Source organism: Glycine soja, chromosome 14 (assembly GCF_004193775.1).
Source record: "Glycine soja cultivar W05 chromosome 14, ASM419377v2, whole genome shotgun sequence".
Lineage (NCBI taxonomy): Eukaryota > Viridiplantae > Streptophyta > Magnoliopsida > Fabales > Fabaceae > Glycine > Glycine soja.
Genome location: NC_041015.1, coordinates 48,657,251 through 48,676,902, shown reverse-complemented (window position 1 = coordinate 48,676,902; position 19,652 = coordinate 48,657,251). Strand labels below are relative to the sequence as shown.

General features: G+C 30.9%; 1 protein-coding gene across 1 annotated transcript; it reads right to left on the bottom strand.

Annotated features, from left to right (window-relative positions):
- Positions 1–12,244: 12,244 nt before the first annotated feature.
- Positions 12,245–13,941, bottom strand: LOC114383484 (uncharacterized protein At5g39865-like). Its single transcript, XM_028343166.1, has one exon. It carries the CDS (start codon positions 13,389–13,391, stop codon positions 12,489–12,491), a length of 903 nt encoding a protein of 300 aa, XP_028198967.1. The 5' UTR covers positions 13,392–13,941; the 3' UTR covers positions 12,245–12,488.
- Positions 13,942–19,652: the final 5,711 nt, after the last annotated feature.

The window sequence follows — 19,652 nt, the reverse complement described above, 5'->3', positions numbered from 1 at the left end:
AATTCAAAATAAAATGAACGGATGATACTAGTTTAAGGAATTAAATTAAGATTTTATTTTTTATTTTTCAACGATTTTAACCTTTATTTTTTATTAGAGAAATATGTGGTCTTGATTAAGTGACTTTATTTTTTATTTTTAAGTGAAATTTGTATTATTAGGTTAATAAGTTATTTTATATACCATATCTTAATTATATTTGCATTATACTACATATTAGTATAATTTTTAAATTTATTATTTTTACATGTCAGCATCGTATTATATTTGTGTGCTTTTGTGCCTAATGTGTTTAGTTGTTCCAAACTAATGCTTAAAATTAAATTACATAGGTTGATTGCTACAAAGTTTACCTAGGTTGAACCCATTAATGGGTTTAGTCACCGGTTTGTTAGTTCGACCAACTGTCTAATAAACAAAACTATTATTATGCCAAAAGTAAGACAAAAAAAAGTTAAGAAAATATGTCATGCAGCTAGCTTAAGATAGAAAATGACTTCATATATAGTTTGGTTAAGAGTAAAATCTATCGAAAATCTTTACCTTTTTTAATATAAAGATAAGGTAAGAAGTGCTAGGAAAGAAGCAATCAAACAACGAAGTAGCAGCACAACGGGCTATTCTCAACAACCCAAGGTATTAGAACAACAGAGGGTAAAGAAGAAATATATATAACCCAAGAAACACTGAGATTTTCTTTAAAACAAAAAAAAAAAAAAATAAACAACGTAACGAAAAGAGTGTAAAAATCATTTTCTTAAGATGGGCATAATATGATTACAAGAAAAAAAATTGGATTCACTCAAAATTTGAATAGCTCGCCAAAGATGGCAATTATTTTTTTATTTAATTTGTTTAATCAGACCTTGAATAAGGACTCAAATATGGAACTACATATGCTAACAATTTTTAATAATCACTCGACAATTATTCTTGATAAATTAGTAAACACTATTTATAAAATCAATGATGATTAATTGTATAAAATAACATTTATAAATGGAAATGAATGTAAAGCAAACTAAATATTAACAATTTTTTACACTGAATTAAATTTGGCTAACCGTGTTGCCCAAAAAAATCGGCTAACCAAATCAATCAGTATTAACGTGCTTTAAATCACATCTAAGGCTAGATTCACAATTTAAGTTTGAAAATGTACCATTATCTTTTATCCTTTTTTTTATACAATGACGGTGGAGGTTAGAACCTATGAACTCATAAACTAATCAATTTTTCACCGTTAAGATGACCCTAGTAGGTTATAAATATTATTACCGAGCACACAAATAACATGTGTTCTAATTAAAAAAAAAACTTAAATGTGCATTTGATTCTGATAATTTGTCTAGCTAATTTTGTTTTGGCCCTTGTAAAAAAATTGTTACTCCATGTTATTAGAAATTACTAATGTGGTTAATAGTTGTTGATGTTAGTAAATGTCACATAAGCAAGAATGCCATGCAATTGTGCCATGTGAGCAAAAATAAACATGTCAATAATGCCATATTTTATGTCTATTTTCTTTTTTTCATTACCTACTAAATTACTTTAAAGAGTCATGTCAATTTTAGTTCCTTTTCTTTCACTTATCTTCCTTTCCTCTTACTTTCTTTCTTAAACCAAATAAACCATTAACCGAAACCTTATTCGATTAAGTTTTCCACCTTTATTTGAAACCATTTTTCTTCTCTTTCCTTTCCCCTCCCCGTTTTCTTTGCCTTTTTTGCTTGCCAGTTGGCAACATTAGTAAAAACAAAAATTAACATAATGATACTACTATTATAAGAATGTTAACATCCTTAATTTGTAAAAAAAAAATGTTATCATCCTAATTTTAACCTACATATTCACAACATTTGCAACTCATATCAACCATCCAAATTTGTTATCTTTCATTTACATTGGCTACACCTTCATTATCTTCGTCAACCCAAGCAAAATAATTAATAACATTTATTTCCATCATTCTACATAAAATTTTTAACAATCAAATTCATATCCCAAATAATTTACTCATAAATCATATAGTTTGCCAAGTCCACCTGAAAATAATTTCTACGTGCGTTTCTAGATATACAACCGTTGACTATTTATCATACGTATAGCCGTATAGGCCAAATCCTAATCCGAGGCTTAAATAATAGTATACATATAATCGGCCAAACATGTTATAAGCTTAAATTTGTAACGTCGCTATCCAATTCCTTAAACTTGAGGGAAACACTTGAACTTTGAACTGCTCCACACAACTCCACATTTGTATCATTTGATTGGACTATCTAATAAGAGCCTTCTTTTATATATATGTGTGTATTCTATTTATATAACAATAATGACAAATAAGATCATAGTTAAACTCTTCGAGAGTAGCTAGGACTTGCTATATACTATGAATGCCATGTGGACCAAAGTTATCTTGATTTGAGTTTAAAAAGATGAGGTTCGGATTTGCTAATTTTGGGTTGAAATTAATGATATGTTCCTAATCATTCTCATACAATGACGGAAACATGGGGAAAGAGGGAAATGAGAATGTCATTACTTGAAAAACAAGTACAGAAGTTGGGTTGGAGATGTGAAGTGTAATATTCCATTTAGCAATTAGATGAGGGATAATGATATCCAACCTTCTTCCAAAGTGACACGAGTAATGTAAGAACATTTGTCTATTCTTTCCACATTCTTTTTTCATAATTAAAGAATAAAACAAAATTGTAGACCAACTTTGGCTAGACAAATCATTGGGACATAATTTGTAGCAAGTTATGAAGCTTAGATATATTATTAATCATCCTAATAACTTAAGTTAATGGTTAGTTACCTAACTAATTAAGTATGTTAGTAGTTAGTTACCTAATTAATTAAATCTGTTATAATTAGTTAGAGGTGGTTAGTTTTTTAAATTCTTTTTCTTGTTGTGCCATATAAGAGAAAGCTTTGTTAATCGATGACAAGGGATCCATCATGAGTATGTTTGATCTAACATGATTGTATTGATCATTAAGAGATCATGCATAAACTCCATTATTCTATCTTGATCTTTCCTTTTCTTTACTTCAACAAGAGCATCACAGTCACATCTAGAAGCACACGTACGCACAGGTTCAGGTCGATAACTCTCAAGCTCATCCAAAATTGTTCTTAGCTTTGTAAAATAATCAATAATATTCATGTCTCCTTGTTTAATTGAAGCTAATTTATGTTGTAAATCAGAAATTCGAAGCAAATCACCTTGTAAGTATCATGCACTAGCCTGTGCTACATGTGAATTACAATGGTTAACCCACTTGCTTAATGATTTTGGGATTGTTTACACTCGATCAACTCTTTTGTTTTGTGACAATCGCCCTACTCTTCACATTGTTGCTAATCCTGTCTTTCATGAACACACAAAACATATTGAGATAGACTGTCACATTGTGCAAGAGAAACTACATTCAAGCCTTATTAAGTTGTTACCCATTACTTTTGCTCAACAACTTGCAAACATATATACTAAAGCACTTCCACCAGGCGCTTTCAATTTTCTTCCGTGCAAGCTGGGAATGTCAGATATACATTCTCCAGCTTGAGGGGGTATTAACCATCCTTGTAACTTGAGTTAGTTGTTAGTTACCTAACTAACTAAGTCTTTTATAATTAGTTAGAGGTGGTTAATTTTCTGTTATGGTAGTTATAGAGTATATATAAGTAATAAAAGATACTTTGTATTAATAATTCTTATCCATTTTCTATGATCAGATATCCTCCTTATTCTAAAGTTTTTTTCACAAGTTATCTCTTCTTCTTCATTTGAGTTCATCCATGACATTCCTATATACCTTTGTTATATATATTGACCGCGACTCAATTTCAACTCTAATTGTGTACGAAAAAACAATAAAAAAAAAAATCAATGATTCTCTAAAGGTTGAACTTCTTGTTTGATTGCACACTCCTTGTAAACCCACAAATGTACTTTTAATTTTCATCACAAACATGAACAATAGCGAAAATGTTCATTAAATAATGGTGACAACCATACCTTGGGTAAGAAAAAAAAAAGGTGCAACCATACCTACACATTTTTATAAGCAATTATCCAGGCTCGGACCATCAAGATTTATATGATAAATGAAAATTCTACTAAGCACCTGTTAAATTTAGAAAAATTAATGGTCATCCCTACTTAAAATGTTTCTTCTATATTTCAAGATGTAGATCTTCTCCAAAACATATTAACTTTTGCTTATACCAGTTTTATGGTTCAAAATGAGGAGAGAAAAAGAGTAGAGATTCTTCTTCTTTTAGAATGAGTAAGAGATTTTTTTTCCTTTTCGTTATTTTTTTTTATACAATGGGTAAGAGAGTTCTTATTCTAGAAGCATATAATATCCACTATCTTAGTTAGCTCATTTTCCTATCAAAAGAAAATTCAATTTTAAAATTTAGACTTAAATGTCTAAAAATATGAAATTTGAATTTAATTTATTTAGCTAAGTTATAATTTAATTATTTTCCAGTATTAAATATTTCCTTAAATTATTTTCGTTATGCACATGTTCTTTTTAAATTTGTAATTATACACTCAAACTCAGTCAAACAAATTAGATTTTATTAAAATAAATAGATTTGTTTCATTCAGAATGTGATTGTTGATTGAAAAATTAATAACAAAGATTGTAATAAAATACATAGAGTAAGTTAAAAATCTTAATCGATAATATTTTATCATCACATTCTACATTTTTAAAATGCACTCGATGATTTATCCTTTAAAATGGACTAAATCCAAACTAATAGTGCCAAACTTATAAAAGTTAAAGTTGATTTGTAAACTTTCAAAAGTTGCGATCATTTAATTAGTTAAATAAATTAAATATTTAATAATAAAAACCTAGTGGTGCCGGAGAATAACTTATTTCTTAAAAATAGTTTTTTAAAATAATAAAAATAAATGATTATTCCTTTAAACCAACTTAAACTTCACCAGTTCAAAATTTATTAACTCATTAATATCTAGGTTAGTCTTCTTTATTATAATTAAAAATAGACAAGGCAACCTCCCTGTTCCAGCAGAAAATGGCTTACGACCTTTGCCAACTCATAATGAGTACGACAGAGATAATTCATCTCTACGCCACACCATAGCCAATTGCTACTAAATCTTCAGTAAGCTTTAGGAAAAGCTACTTCTTACGTGACAAAAATGAAAATTGTGTAGTATTAAATACCACCCATTTTGTCTGTCAAATCTTAAACTTTTTTTTTCTTTCTATTTTAACAAATTGTTTAACTAAAACTTACACAAACATTAACATGGCATGGTAAAAGATTCGTAACAATGTTCTTCGAATCATATGGCACAACCATTTTCAAACTTGTCTCCGGGTAATTCTTACATATATATTGAATTGGTGTTGACCAATTTGAACGATCCTAACTAAGTGGTATATATAATTCGTTAGTTAATTTAACTAACCGTTTAAACTATTAAACCATAAATTAAACTTAATAGATTTCTACTGAAAAACCTTTTCTCCAGCTATACCAATTAGCAAAGTGTGTGTTTGGATTTCCATTACAAAAGAAATTGAACATCAATATGCCAATTTTCTTCTATGGTACATTAAACTTCATGTAAACATCAATCCAAACATGTTACATAATCTATTTAGAAACCAACTCCTATAAATATATATTTATTTTCTTTTCCATCTTATTTTCACTCATTTTTTCCTATTTTTATCACATTTATTAATTTTGCTTTTTGTGTTGTCTTTTTTTCACTCAAAATAGGTTGGCAAATACATTTTATTTTAGAAATTGCATGGTTTTCTATAAGGCATTTTTGTTCCAATTTAGCCTACCCACTCTTTATACTTTACGGATATATATTTTGTGGGTCTGGAAGTATATATTAATAAATTAATATATTTATTCACATTTTAATTTGTATATATTTTTAAAACTTATCCTTATTTAAAAATTTAAATAAAGGCTTTTGATATTTAATTTTCCTCTCAAAATAACTATTCCTAAAACATTTTTTTATATTGTTTATGAAAGATAATATTACTCGAATTAAGTAAGAACATTATATGAGTGATAAAAACAATCACATCACAAGTTAGTTGATTTAGAGATTTTGTGGTGCTTAAAACATTTATTTTGCCGCACACAAAATTAGCTCAATCTCTCCTGTTTTGATCACTTGAATTACTTTTTTACCACTCATATAATATAACTTTAGAAAATATAATATAATAAAATTTTTAATATATCATGTTTTATTACATATTGTATTTTAATTTATTATATGTTAGCATGTTTTCCAAATTATATTTCACTACCTTTTTGAAAAGCTAAATTATTATCAACATAATACTATGATTTTTAAGGGGTGGGAGGGAGAGAGAGGGAAAGAAAGAGAGATGAACAGTGCTAGTTGAATGAAAATTAGTGGAGACATTTTTTGAAGAAAAAAGGTATCTCACAAAGTAGTAAAAATATAATTATTTTATCAACATACATTACTAAACATGCATGAAAGGTGTTCATTCCTTTTTTTTCAGCATAAAAAGAAAAAAAGCCCAACCACTCAATCCAATCAAGCTGCTTCGATTTTTTTTAGGGAATTACTATTGACTCCATCCCCATTTGTTATTGGTCTCTACAAACATGAAAAAAGACCTTCTTATCCTTCATTCTTTCCCTTCACCTTCTTTTCACCCATCAAACCCGTCACCATCACACCAAGGTCGCAAGCCACCACCTCACTGCATGACATTGGCCTCACTGTGTCACCACCTCCTCAAACTAACCCCTCACCGTGTCACCCCCTCACTGTGCGACCCCTTCACCGACCAGATCTAATCTTCGAACCCCCTAACTTACCAAATTTGAATGCAACATCACCATCAACGTCGTGCGTTATTCCCAACTTCATGTTCGCAAGCGCGAGACCCCTCACTGGCCCAGCCAGCATCACGCGTCCTCACCATCATGTCCAAACACCACCACGATCCCATTAAGGATATTTTTTATCAAAACATAATCGAAATCTTGATTCCGTTGTGTTAAGGGGGTTACTACAAAATATAACAATTGAATCACGATTTTATTATTATGTTTGGGGTGAGAAAAATGGTGCACAATGATTATAAGTCTGTTGTGCATTTTGTTCAACAGAATCACAATTTTGTTAAGAGGATATTTTTGGAATTAAAAAAAAATTCAATCTCTTGATAGGAGTCAAGAGCAATTTTAATGAGCTCAATAGTAACTCTCTCTTTTATCCTTAAAGTCATTGGGCTTGAAACCTAAACTCGCCATCTTCAAAAAATTAACTAACTCCAAACTCAAATTTATAGTCTTAAAAAGATATCGAGGCACTAAAGTGATCATAGATTAAACGATTAGACAAAAATAAAATCAAACCAATTAATTAGAGTTCGATTAGATTAAACTGGATTAAAAAAATTATCAATCAAAACCAACTAAACTCAATATTGACTCATTTGGTTGGGTTGGTTTGAGTCAAATATTTCAGTTGATATTTTATATTTTTTTGAAAAAAAATGAATTACTTTAAATTAAATGTTAAAAGATAATAAAAATTATATAAATTTTTTTTATTGGATTGATTCAAGTCGAAAAAAAAAATACAGTACTGGGCTTGAGTTAGATTGCGTAAGAATTAACTCTTCTACTAAATTCATCCCATATTTATAAATCGTTTACCTTAAGTTAGTCTTATCATTAATTTAAATTAGACAAGTGGATGTGGGACTTCTATTGTGTAGCATTACAAAAACAATGCATCACATCATGGTGGCATTTTCCATGACCACATGGACGCCTTGTTGGAAAGCTTTTCTTTCTATATTGGGATTCAATCTCCCTTGTATGTTGAGGTTTAATTTTGCGATCATTCTTGCTCTTGAAATTGCCATCCAAAATAATTGGAAGAAGATATGGCTGGAGTCTTTTGGGTGCTGAAAAACTCATTCATTTTTCTTTGTTGTGTGTTTGGATGGGTGGTGGATTAAACTCATCATGATTTTTTGAAGCAACAAATAGTCGCTTTTGTGGTGAACTCACCATGATTTTGCACTCGTCATGATTTTCTATCACCAAACCAAACACACTATTGGTTTGTTTGCCCGCAATGGAAAATCCTTTGTTTTTTTTTTTTTTTGTAAATAGAACCTTGCAGTTTTGCTTTCTTCTTATATTTGTATGGAAGGAAATTTTTGTATAGATGCTCAAGGTAGTCGTGGGACCTTTTTGCTAGTTTCACTTGGTGGGAATCCGTTTCTCAAGACAATTCCTCCGTAATAGAAATGTTATCCCTAATTATAGATTTTTGTACCTTCTCACATGTGCCTTAGCCTAGTCCCCTCCCCCATTTTGTTAATTATGTTTTCTCCTCTTTTTAATGATATTAGAAGTGATTTGCTTTGGGTTCTCATTAGGGTGCCAACATAGTTGAAATACTTCTGTTTTCTCGTTTGTTGACCCTCTAATTTTATAAAACAAAAAAATCATCTCTTATTATTATTTAATAATATCGTATAATTATATTGAAAAGAAAAAGATTCAACTTTTTATTAATATTGGCATCAAACAATAAGTTCTGGGGACATGCTAGGTGCACCCAGCAACATTGCTGGTGCACCCAGCAATTAAGTGAATGGGCAAAATTGCCCCTGTTAAAAAAAATAATTATTTTTTCGGAAGAAGGTTCTTCCGATAGAACAATTTATTCTACCGGAAGAACCTTCTTCCGGAGAAGCTACCGGAAGAAGTTCTTCCGGTAACTTCTCCGGAAGAAGATTCTTCCGGATGAACAATTTGTTACACCGGAAGAACCTTCTTCCGGAAGCTTCTCCGGAAGAAGGTTCTTCCGGTAGAATAAATTGTTCATCCGGAAGAACCTTCTTCCGGATGAACAAATTGTTCTACCGGAAGAACCTTCTTCCGGAAGCTTTCCGGAAGAAGGTTCTTCCGGTAGAATACAAATTGTTCTTCCGGAAGAAGGTTTTTCCGGAAAGCTTCCGGAAGAAGGTTCTTCCGGAAAGTTTTCGGAAAAAAGGTTCTTTTGATAGAGCACAAATTGTTCTTCCGGAAGAAGGTTCTTCCGGAAAAAAGTTCTTCCGGAAAGTTTCCGGAAGAAGGTTCTTCCGGAAGAACACAAATTGTTCTTCCGGAAGAAGGTTCTTCCGGAAAGCTTCCGGAAGAAGGTTCTTCCGGAAGCTTTCCGGAAGAACCTTCTTCCGGAAGAAGAAATTATCTTTTTTAATGCAAGGGCAATTTTGCCCATTCACCTAATTGCTGGGTGCACCAGCAATGTTGCTGGGTGCACCTAGCATGTCCCTAAGTTCTGTTCCTTGAGTTGTACCTATTTTTTTTTTTTATTAACAACTCATTTGGCCCACTAACCCACAAGGGTTACATTCCTATTACTGTTTATTTCTTTCCTGACAAAGCCCAATTATGATGATATTTATTTCTAGGCTTTGCCAGTCCTACTAACAGATCGTGTACATATTATATAAGATACTTCATTCTCATTTGGAAGTTTTTCTTCACTCCTAATCAAACAGAAAAGGACAAAATTTCAATATTTGAAAGAGAAAGGAGGGAACATGTTTTCTCGAGAAATTGGATGCTTCCTCTCCATTATTACATCCATGCAAAAAAGCATACCGGGTCAGTCATGTGTTCACAATCCTTTCAATGAAGATACTAAAGAGAAGGCTAAGCTAAATCAGAAAGTTTTTGCTAGAAATAATAAAGAAACAAAACTAGCCAACCAACTAAATTTTTCAACCACTAATAATTTCATAATGGGCAAGAATTACTTTATAATAAAAGGTATGGCATTCGAGTCCCAACTATAAGAAGTTGCGTGCATGTCAACCAAGCTTTCTAAATATTTCATTCGCTTTCTTTTCATCTGTTTCTTTTGGAGGATAACACACAAATGAAAGAATATAATTTAATATTTTTATTTTATTATAACATTTTTTATAAATATATTGAAATTATTTGTTAACTTGTTATTTGTTAGTAGGACTTCCATTAACGCTTTCTCTCGTTTATGACAAGTTTGTAAAGTATTTAAAAATTAAGATCAAAGTGTAACCGGAAAGATAACAATCAATGGTTATAAACCTTTTAAAGGACAGAACTAAAATTTTAATCTTTTTTCAAAAGGAGGCAAATAAAAAGAAACGAAGGGTGTAGTTTTTTTTTTTTACTTTTTAAATCAGAATTTGATAATTTGGGTCATTAAAGGATTTTTTTAATCAACAGTATAAAGGGTTTCTAGCTAAAATTAAGGGACAAGACAACACATTTGTCATCCTCTTGGCTCTACTAGTATTGAACGCACAACCAAGTTGCATGTCAGCTTCGTCGTCCAACTTAAATAAAGTGACATTTATGACAATATCATTATATGTTTGGTGCGAAGTCTTATCGTTTGCCAAGCTGGTTATCATTATATGGCAATTAAACGATCATATTAGAGTTTTAATGTTCAACCTACGATGGTATATTAATAAGAATAAAAGCATATAGTAATTGCAGTTTTTGAATATCCCAAGTGAAGTGACAACTACATTGCCAAAAGAAAACGACTGAATTAGTAGTTTTCAGTATGCATGTGGATACTCTACACTTGCTAACATATGTTGTCATCACCTATAATTTAAGTCCATGATTGTGGTGTAATAAGTAAGAACAAACCCATGAGTTAATACAAATCGTACAAGCTTGAATTAGAAATCATAACCAACTCATTGTGTTGGATACACACGATTCAGTGTATGCCCTGCTTGCTACATAGAGTTTGGTCAAATTTTTGCAGCATGAAGGCCAATATTTATTATGGTTAGAGAATAGAGATTGGTGTTCTACAATGGTATTCTCCCAAAAAGTAATAAAGAATTTCCAAAATGACAAAATAAATATTTAACTTATGAACACATTCTATGGAGGTAATTTTGGACATTAGAAACTCAGGTTTTAACTGATAAAAAAAGTTGCTCCATATTGGATCACCAAAACATTAGTGTAGAGAATCTATTAGCTTTCCTGAGAACTAATCTTAAAAAAAAATTGACTGAACATTTTAGTATGAAAAAAGCTCGCTCAATATAAAATTTCCCTGTATATACGTAACAATTATTTGTAACAATACCCATCAGGCCATCACCGATTCAAAACCAAAACGTCTATAACATATTAACAACTATCAGCATCTGCACAAATCATTTTATCAACACTACTCATGATTCAAGTTCATCTATTTTACGAGTTCACAATTTTCAACTCAAAGTTAAATTCATTTAGTCTAAGTTTAACAAGCTAATAAATGAACCAAGTTTTGAATCTCTAATACTACTATCATACAAGCATCGGTGGATCAACTCAACTTTGGTGACTTACCTCGTCTAGAATTGAATGGGTGAATGAATGGCAGCTAAAATATCATACCGTTTAAAAAAATAAATAAAAGCCCTTCACCAATTACAGGCTTAAAAGAATCAAATCATGAAAGGTGTAAAGGAATTCAGCAAGTTCGTTAGATAAATGTACAATCTCCCAAATGCCAGAGAAGGTCATTTTTGTGAATATTACCGTGGAGGGTTCCAATCCAACAACCCTAGACTTAAGCCTAAACTGGAACATAATAAAGACAAACTACTTCTAGCAAATGTCCAGAATGCATCCAAAACTAGCTCAAGATGACAATGACCAAGATAAAATACTGGATCAAGTTACAGAAATTGACAATTACTTACCTAAATAAGGAAAAAAAAATGTATGCATATGTAGAATGATGAATGTTTTGTTACATAGGGTTCAGGGATTGCATTATTGTTTCTCAGCACAGGCACAGCTCGTTGTAGTTTGGGCTCTTGTACTTTGTTTCTCATAGTATAGTATTTAGCTACATCACTGTTCACTTTACACACTTTTCGTGCAATTAATTAAACAGTTACTATAATAACAGGAAAATTAATACTTTCCACATTTTTTTGCACCAGAATGATTCTCACCAATTCCACAGCAAGTCACCAATTATGTGTAGTATGAGCAAAAATAATACTACAAAAAAATGAAGTATACAAAAGTCATGACATAAGAATTCACTTCAACTTTTCTATACACCCGAAATTATTCCTCACTCAATTAATAAGAATATAAATAAAACTAACGAGAAAAAAAATATGAAAATAAAATACACAAATTAAATCAAAATTAAAATATACACAACTTTTTGTTTCAAGAGAAGAGTACAATGTGATTGAGTAAAAGGAAAACAACAAAAAAAAAAACAAGTTAGTTAAATTAAGATATATAATCTTCAAAATATTACCCTTCCAGATGGGCCTATACATATCATTCTCACACGCCCAAAAAGCTACAAAACTCATTATCCAAAAATAAAACCTAAACAATTTAATTTATAAAAAAAGAAGAGGAAAATGGTTTCAATTTTGGATTTCATTGTTAAATTTGGATGTTGTTGATGATAAAATGGGTGGTGGAGAAGTAGAAGGAAAACAAGAGGGGCACTTAACGAGACCGTTTTCATTGCACGCGTTACACGTTTTGAAGCCGGTCTTTTCGGTGTAGACCTTCCTGCTACCGTTACACTCGTCGCACAGAACGAACCTGTGACCCGCGCACACGTGGCACTCAGCGGTGGGATCCACTGCGGGCAGGTCCAGGAGGATCTTCTTAAGCTCGCCGACCTCGTTGAGCTGTCGCAGCTCCTCGGCCCCACCAACGTACCTGCCAGCGATGAACACGCGCGGCAGGGATGGGCCTGGGCCGAGCTCGGGGCGGCCCATGATGCGGTTGAGTTCGGCGGTGAAGCCCGAGTCCATGGACACGTCACGCTCGTCGATTTGGACGCGGAAGCCGCGTAGGATGGAGAGCACGCTCTTGCACGCCTCGAACGTGGGCCTCACCACGCGCAGGCTCGTGTAGTACACCACCACGCGCTGTTCCGCGCCTGGGAAATAATAAATCGCAGGTTGTTGTTGTTGTTCGGGTTTTGAGACAACAACATCAGGTTCGGGTTTTGAAACAACAACATCAGGTTCGGATTCGGGGGGATCGGGGTGGGAGAGGGTTCGGGGGAGTTTGGGAGGTTGGGGGTGGAGGTGAGTTGACCAGGTTCGGAGGAGCGAGTTGGCGAGTCGGACTCGGTGGAAAACGGAGGCTTTTCTAGTGGGGGAAGGAGAGGGTAGTTGGTGGTGGTGGTGTTGGGGGGGTTCGTCGAGGCAAAGGGTCTGAATGTCTTTGAAGGAAGAACAAGAGAATGTGGAAGAGGGTGATGAAGACGCGCTGTGAATTCGAACCGTTGATTTGCCCCACGGTCGCCACATTGAAGGTGGGAAGCTTCAACTTTGTGATTGATTCTCTTTCTTTGCTTGGCTTTGCCGGAATTGGGATTTGGGTTTGGAGAAAAGGGAGATTTTGTGAAGTGGGTATGGGGAAAGATTGGATTTTGGGGGGAAATGGGGTTGAAAATGGAGAAAGAATGGATTCTTTTTTGTTTTTTGTTTTGGGTTTGTTACTATTTTTGTTGGTGGGGAAGATGGATGGGTGGATAGAGAGAAGAGGGGGATTTTGGATGCTTAAAGTTTAGGCTTTGGTGGTGGTGGTGGTGGTGAATTTGCATGTTTGCAAAGTTTGGGGAGGTCCTCAGCTTTTTGTTTCTCTTTTTACCGGGGGAAAAGGAGGGACAGGGAAAGAGGGAGCAAGGGAGAATTTAAAAATAAAATAAAAAAATTTGGAAATTAGGGTTGAGAGGTAGAGTGAGGGGTTGAGAGGTAGTTGAGGGGTTGGTTTATTTTGTTTTGTAATTGGCTTTGATGGGGGTTTAATGGGAGATCAAGGGAGGATGAGAGGCCCTCTTTACAAGTTTGTACTACAAAATGAACTATTTGTGGATCAGAATTACACTCCCTTTTTTAACTCAAATCCCATTTATATTCTTTTTATATTTGAGATTTTGGTACATCAACTATAACAAACAGAATCTAATGAATCTATAATTTTATAAGAAATCAAACTAATATTTTTAATTTTATAAAGAATATTATGTAAGTTTTTCATATTAATTATATTTTTTTCTTTTATACTTTTTTGTTATTTTTTTGTTATAAATATATGATTAAGCATATGATAAAAATATATAAATAATATTTTATTAATATTATAAATAACTATCAAAATAAAACAAAAAATCCAAAATGTTAAATTAAATGGACCGTAGATAATAATAAAATCTAAAATATAGTTGTTAATGTAATAGTACAATATCATCATCCTATTTATAAAATTAACTTTGGTATTTTAAATCCCTATTTGAACAAACTAATGACTTTGTTTACTGAGTATGAAATACGTTATTATATGTTTGAATCTAAGTTATGTATATTATATAAAAATGTAAATTTTATATTTTTGTTTTTTTATTGAGGTAAATTTTATATTTCTCTTGAACAAAAGAAACAAGTTTTTACATAAAAGAAATTAGGTTTGACTTTCATTTGGAAAAATGGTTATAATATCTAACGGTGATAATGTTTTAAATAAAATTGCCTCTTATAAAAAATTAATCAAAAATATATTCCACATACAAATGTTTGTTTTAATATTAATATCATTAAAAAATAAATCAACTGACGAAATTATGTGTTGCTGTTGAATTTATTGAATCTAAGACATATATATTATTATATACCATATAAAAAATGTATAATTATCTCATTGGTGATCAATTTGTAAGTATTTTTATAAGTTTTTTAAATATTAAGGTCTGTTATGATTCTAATGAATTTTTAGGATTCAACTCACAAATTTTTTTACATAAAAAAATACAATATTCGAATTCGAATTGTTTATTTCTTTTGCTAATTACTAGTTGCTTCATCATCTATTATACGAGTTATTTTGAATTTCGTGTGTTTTAAATCTAATGGATTTTCTTGACATTGTTTGGGTATTTTTCTCCTATTTTATTTGGTAATTTTAGCATTTTGGGCTTCTCCATCTCTGCCCCAAATTAAAAAGACATTATGATTTATTCAATTTATCATTAATTGTGTAAAATCACAAGCCTTTTTCTCGAACTTAAAAGTTTTATTGTCACCAACAAAGACTTGGACGATCGAGCTTCAAACCTAGTTCTGTATACGACTTCGTTGAAATACAATTGAATGACTTTACACGATTATGACTTATCTTATCCACGGATTTGTGCATTGCTTTAAATTTCATATTGTAAGTTTTAAATACGGGTATTTAGTATCATTTGAAATTTTGTTCTAATTGTAACTAGTATATAAAAGATTTTTTTTTCTTGATAATATATATTGGTCCTTGAAATTTAATGTAGTACGTGAGATAATTACATTTTCTTTAAATTGAAATAGACATACAAATCAATTGACAAAAACTTAATATACATTTTTTAGATTGGCTTTACGAAGTAATTTTGTTTTATTGATGCATTCTCAAACTTATTAAATTTCTTACAAAACTTTTTGCATCAGTTGCAAAAAAATTATCTAGAAAGTCATTTTGAATTTTAGACTTTTTACAAGACCTTTTATATGCTTATGCCCTTGTGTGTACCTTCATTGTATTCATGTATTATAGCTCATGTTCAACATTCTAAAATCTGAAATATTGAGAAATAAGTTCATCCAGTATGCCTAATAGCGTTAGAAAACCACCGACATATATATATATATATATATATATATATATATATATATATATATATATATATATATATATATATTAGCGTTGATGTATGAGTTATGTGAATTGATTATTGTGTTGTTAAAGTGATTTTCTGTGAATTGGTTCCATCAAACTGAATGTGTGTGTGTGTGTAAGGGATAGTGTCAATATTTTAAATGTATGTGACAAGTGTTTTTAATTATGTGAATCATACTATCAAAGTGTAATTATTATGTGATCTTTTTATTGTGTTTGAACTGGCTATGAAATTAAGCTAATAGGTATTAGTTATATATCCAAGTTATCTATGTCAGTATTCTTTTATTTTAAAAAATACTTTCAATATAGGTTATAGTTCCAGAGGTGTCAAACTGGTCAGCCAAATTCAACTTGTCTTTAATCTGCTGGGAAAAAAAAAAGTTGGATTGAGGTAAAACCTATTTTTGAATTGGGTTGTGGGTTGGGTTGGCCCGTCAACTCATTCTTGTTTTGAAAAAATTAACAAAATATTTTATCATTTTGTTCATCTTAAAAATTTCCACCTTTTATAATCAAATATAATTAAAAAAAAAGAGAAAATATTATAAAACTAGTAAATCAAGTAAATATTTAAGAGATGGTCATAAAAAAATATAAGTATTAAATGCAGCTAAAGAAAAAGGATAGAGAAAGACACAACTGAGTTAATCCAATCAAACTTGTATTGCGTTGGCGAGTTAAATGGATTAGTGAGTTAGAACGTATAACCAAACCTATTTGAATAAATTATGTATGTCAACCCGTTAAAGTTAAAATTGTTTTGACACTTTCAAACTATTATATTATAGATATAGAAAGTCATTTTTTATAACAACGTGACGTGAAATTCACTTTTTTATATTACTTGTGATTATAATTGATATAGAAAGTAAATTCTCTAGTCTTTTCCTCAGAGACGCAACATTATCTACATTTTTATACAACTATCTAATAAGAATTTATTTTATCGCTATATTATATTGTGTTAAAAATTTCGTTGGTACAATATTATGTGTTAAAATCATAAATCTGATTAAATATTTTAAATAATATATATAAATTAAATTCGATAATTTTGTTGAAATCGACACAAAGGCTCAAGCGTTACTTTGTTTAAAAAGGACAAAAAGCGACAATGATGGGTTACATTAAATTTTAACTAATTTAAGCGGTGTTAGTAAATTAATTTTAAAGAGAGAAGAAATTCATAACATTTTTATATTCCCAACATTTATATTCAAATAGTTATTTAAATAAAATTAAGCACTTCACCACTTAAACCCACATCATCAATAGTTAATTAGCGATTCAATTTTATTGCATTATTCACCAAAAAAAATATTGCACTAATTAATTTCTATTTATCATAGAATTGCATCAATTAACTTGACATGCAAAAAGAATTATGTTATTGTGATTTAATTGTTGAGGTAATGCAAAGTAAGAATTAAGAAAGAGTAAATAAAGGATGCATGACTTAGCACTAGTTGATTCATGGCGATAATGCCATGGGAGACAGATGTTTAATTTATGTCCTTTAATTAATATTGAATTGTACCTATTGACAATTACATACACTGTCTTTATCTCTCCCAACAAACACCAAACAAGACTGAACCGATAATTGGAGCCTTATGATGATTTCAGCTGCATGAGCATGAGCCATCTTCTACAAGCAAGGGCCACTTAAACCCCATTCATGTCAACCACGTGTAGTTTCCTCTTCTTTGCAATTTGGCCTTGTTTATGCACCAAAACAAAGGACAACATTCATATGTGTCCTTTATTAAGTCCTTTAGGTTTGTGTCCAGTTGCATTATTAGGCTCATTTCAAGTATTCTCTGTTTTACTAACATGTCGCTCGTATTTCAGAAAACATGTGGATGACATAAGTGAAATCAGTTTCAGATTTGAGTGTGAAGAAAAAAAAAAAAAAAGAGATGATACTTTTTTAAGAGTGATAAGCTAAATTAACTTAGATATTAGTGATCCACAAAACTGATAAATATTTCTTATTAGTATTATAATAACTAAAAAAATATTATTTGTTTTGATTATTGTGAATAAATATGATTTTGTCCTCTAAATGGTGTTTGAGTGAAATGAGAAAGAGTATTTATAAAAAAAATTAAAAATACAAAATGATTATTTTTTCTTTTAATCATTTTTTTTATCCACAATACTCACAAGTTAAGTTAAAAAAAATCACTCAAATCAACCACATGTTGATTTATAAGCAATGCGTGAATTGTTTATGGGCCAAAACAAGATTTAATATTCCCTTTATTGTCATTATTATTACTATTTTCATTTTCATTTTTATAAGTTAAGTTAAGGGGATAAGGGATAGAAAAAGATAGTACAAAGGCAAGGGAATTATTCATGTGGTCAGTTGCATTGGACCATATGCTATAATAACACCAGATGAGTAAGGCGTGTTTAGCATTGCACTGTACTTCATCAATGACTTCAAATAAAGTAAAAGGTTTTTCTTATCTCCATCACTACCATCGAGTGAGTGGATTCTGAAAAGCATCACATGGTCACGGAGAGTAAGAAAAAAGTGGAAGCAAGAATGGATCAGTGAAGTGAAGGATAGAAAACCCACATGCACATGCAATGTTGTGATTGATTTAACATTGAACTAACAATTAACAAGAATGTTCTTTCCTTTTTTTTTCACTCATGTGAGTAAACTAACATTGTGTTTTTCTTGATCTGGGTGCAACAGTCCATACACTTGTTAGCCTTTAACTTATTACTAAAAAATTACCTTTCTACATCGATTAAAAATGTCTTTCTATGTCGATTATCACCCGTTATTGTAATCGATATCATTGAGACACGCACATCTTTTTACATCAATTATTCAACCGTTTTAGAATGTCGTGGTTCAAAGACGGATCTCAAGTAATACCCGCCGAAATGTATCTATTTTACAAATGATAAATAGGTCGAGAAATATTACATAAGTAATCTTGTGAACAATCATTAAATTATATATAAAACTTCTATATTTACTATTTTGCTTTTCTCATTTCCTAATCATTGTTGATGAAAACAATTATTAATTAAGTTTTATTTATTCTTTTTCTCTTACGAACCAGAAGGTGAAGAGAAAAAAAAAATCCCCTAACCATATATAAAAATTTCACATAAAAAGAGTGCATTTCCAATGTTGACTAACTTAATTGTTCTTATTGCTCACACATGCTAATGCAATTAAATAAACGATACTACAGAATCAGGGTCAGAACTCCTGAACACTAAAATATGTTTGGCACCACGTTATGGTTTGTATTGCAGACAGGCCCCAGATCATATCCTTAGTTGGTAAAATAATAACAGGTAAGCAACAGAACATTAATGATAATCTAACATATTTTCCTGCCAGAAATGTATGAATTTTACAGAATGCTGGGTCATCGTGCAGTTGTCATATGGATCCGACCATATATTCAACATTTGATTTTAGTGCTTTTATTATTTGATGTATAGAAACCTTTTTTTTTCACAGTAGAACAGAAAACCCAATTCATTAAAGATGTATATATATAGCTAGAGGATAAGATTCATTAAAATAACTTACATAACTAATAAGTTTAATTATCCCTGGGAATAGAATATTCATGTAAAAAATTAAAATATAATTATAAGATTCAACAAAATCTTGTCGATCAGATGATATTACTTACATGAATTACACGATATCAATGAATATGATTAAAAATTAAAGTTTCAAAAATAATTATATTTCTCTTCATTCCTACCTCCGATCTCTTTGTATCTCTCCTACTTTTTATAACAATAAAAATTATGCAATCTATTCTTTTGACCAACACCTCTGTGAATTTTTTTTTATATATGTCCAAATT

Coding starts and splice junctions, on each gene's coding strand:
- LOC114383484 (XM_028343166.1), bottom strand. CDS start 13,391: ATGTGGCGACCGTGGGGCAAATCAACGGTTCGAATTCACAGCGCGTCT.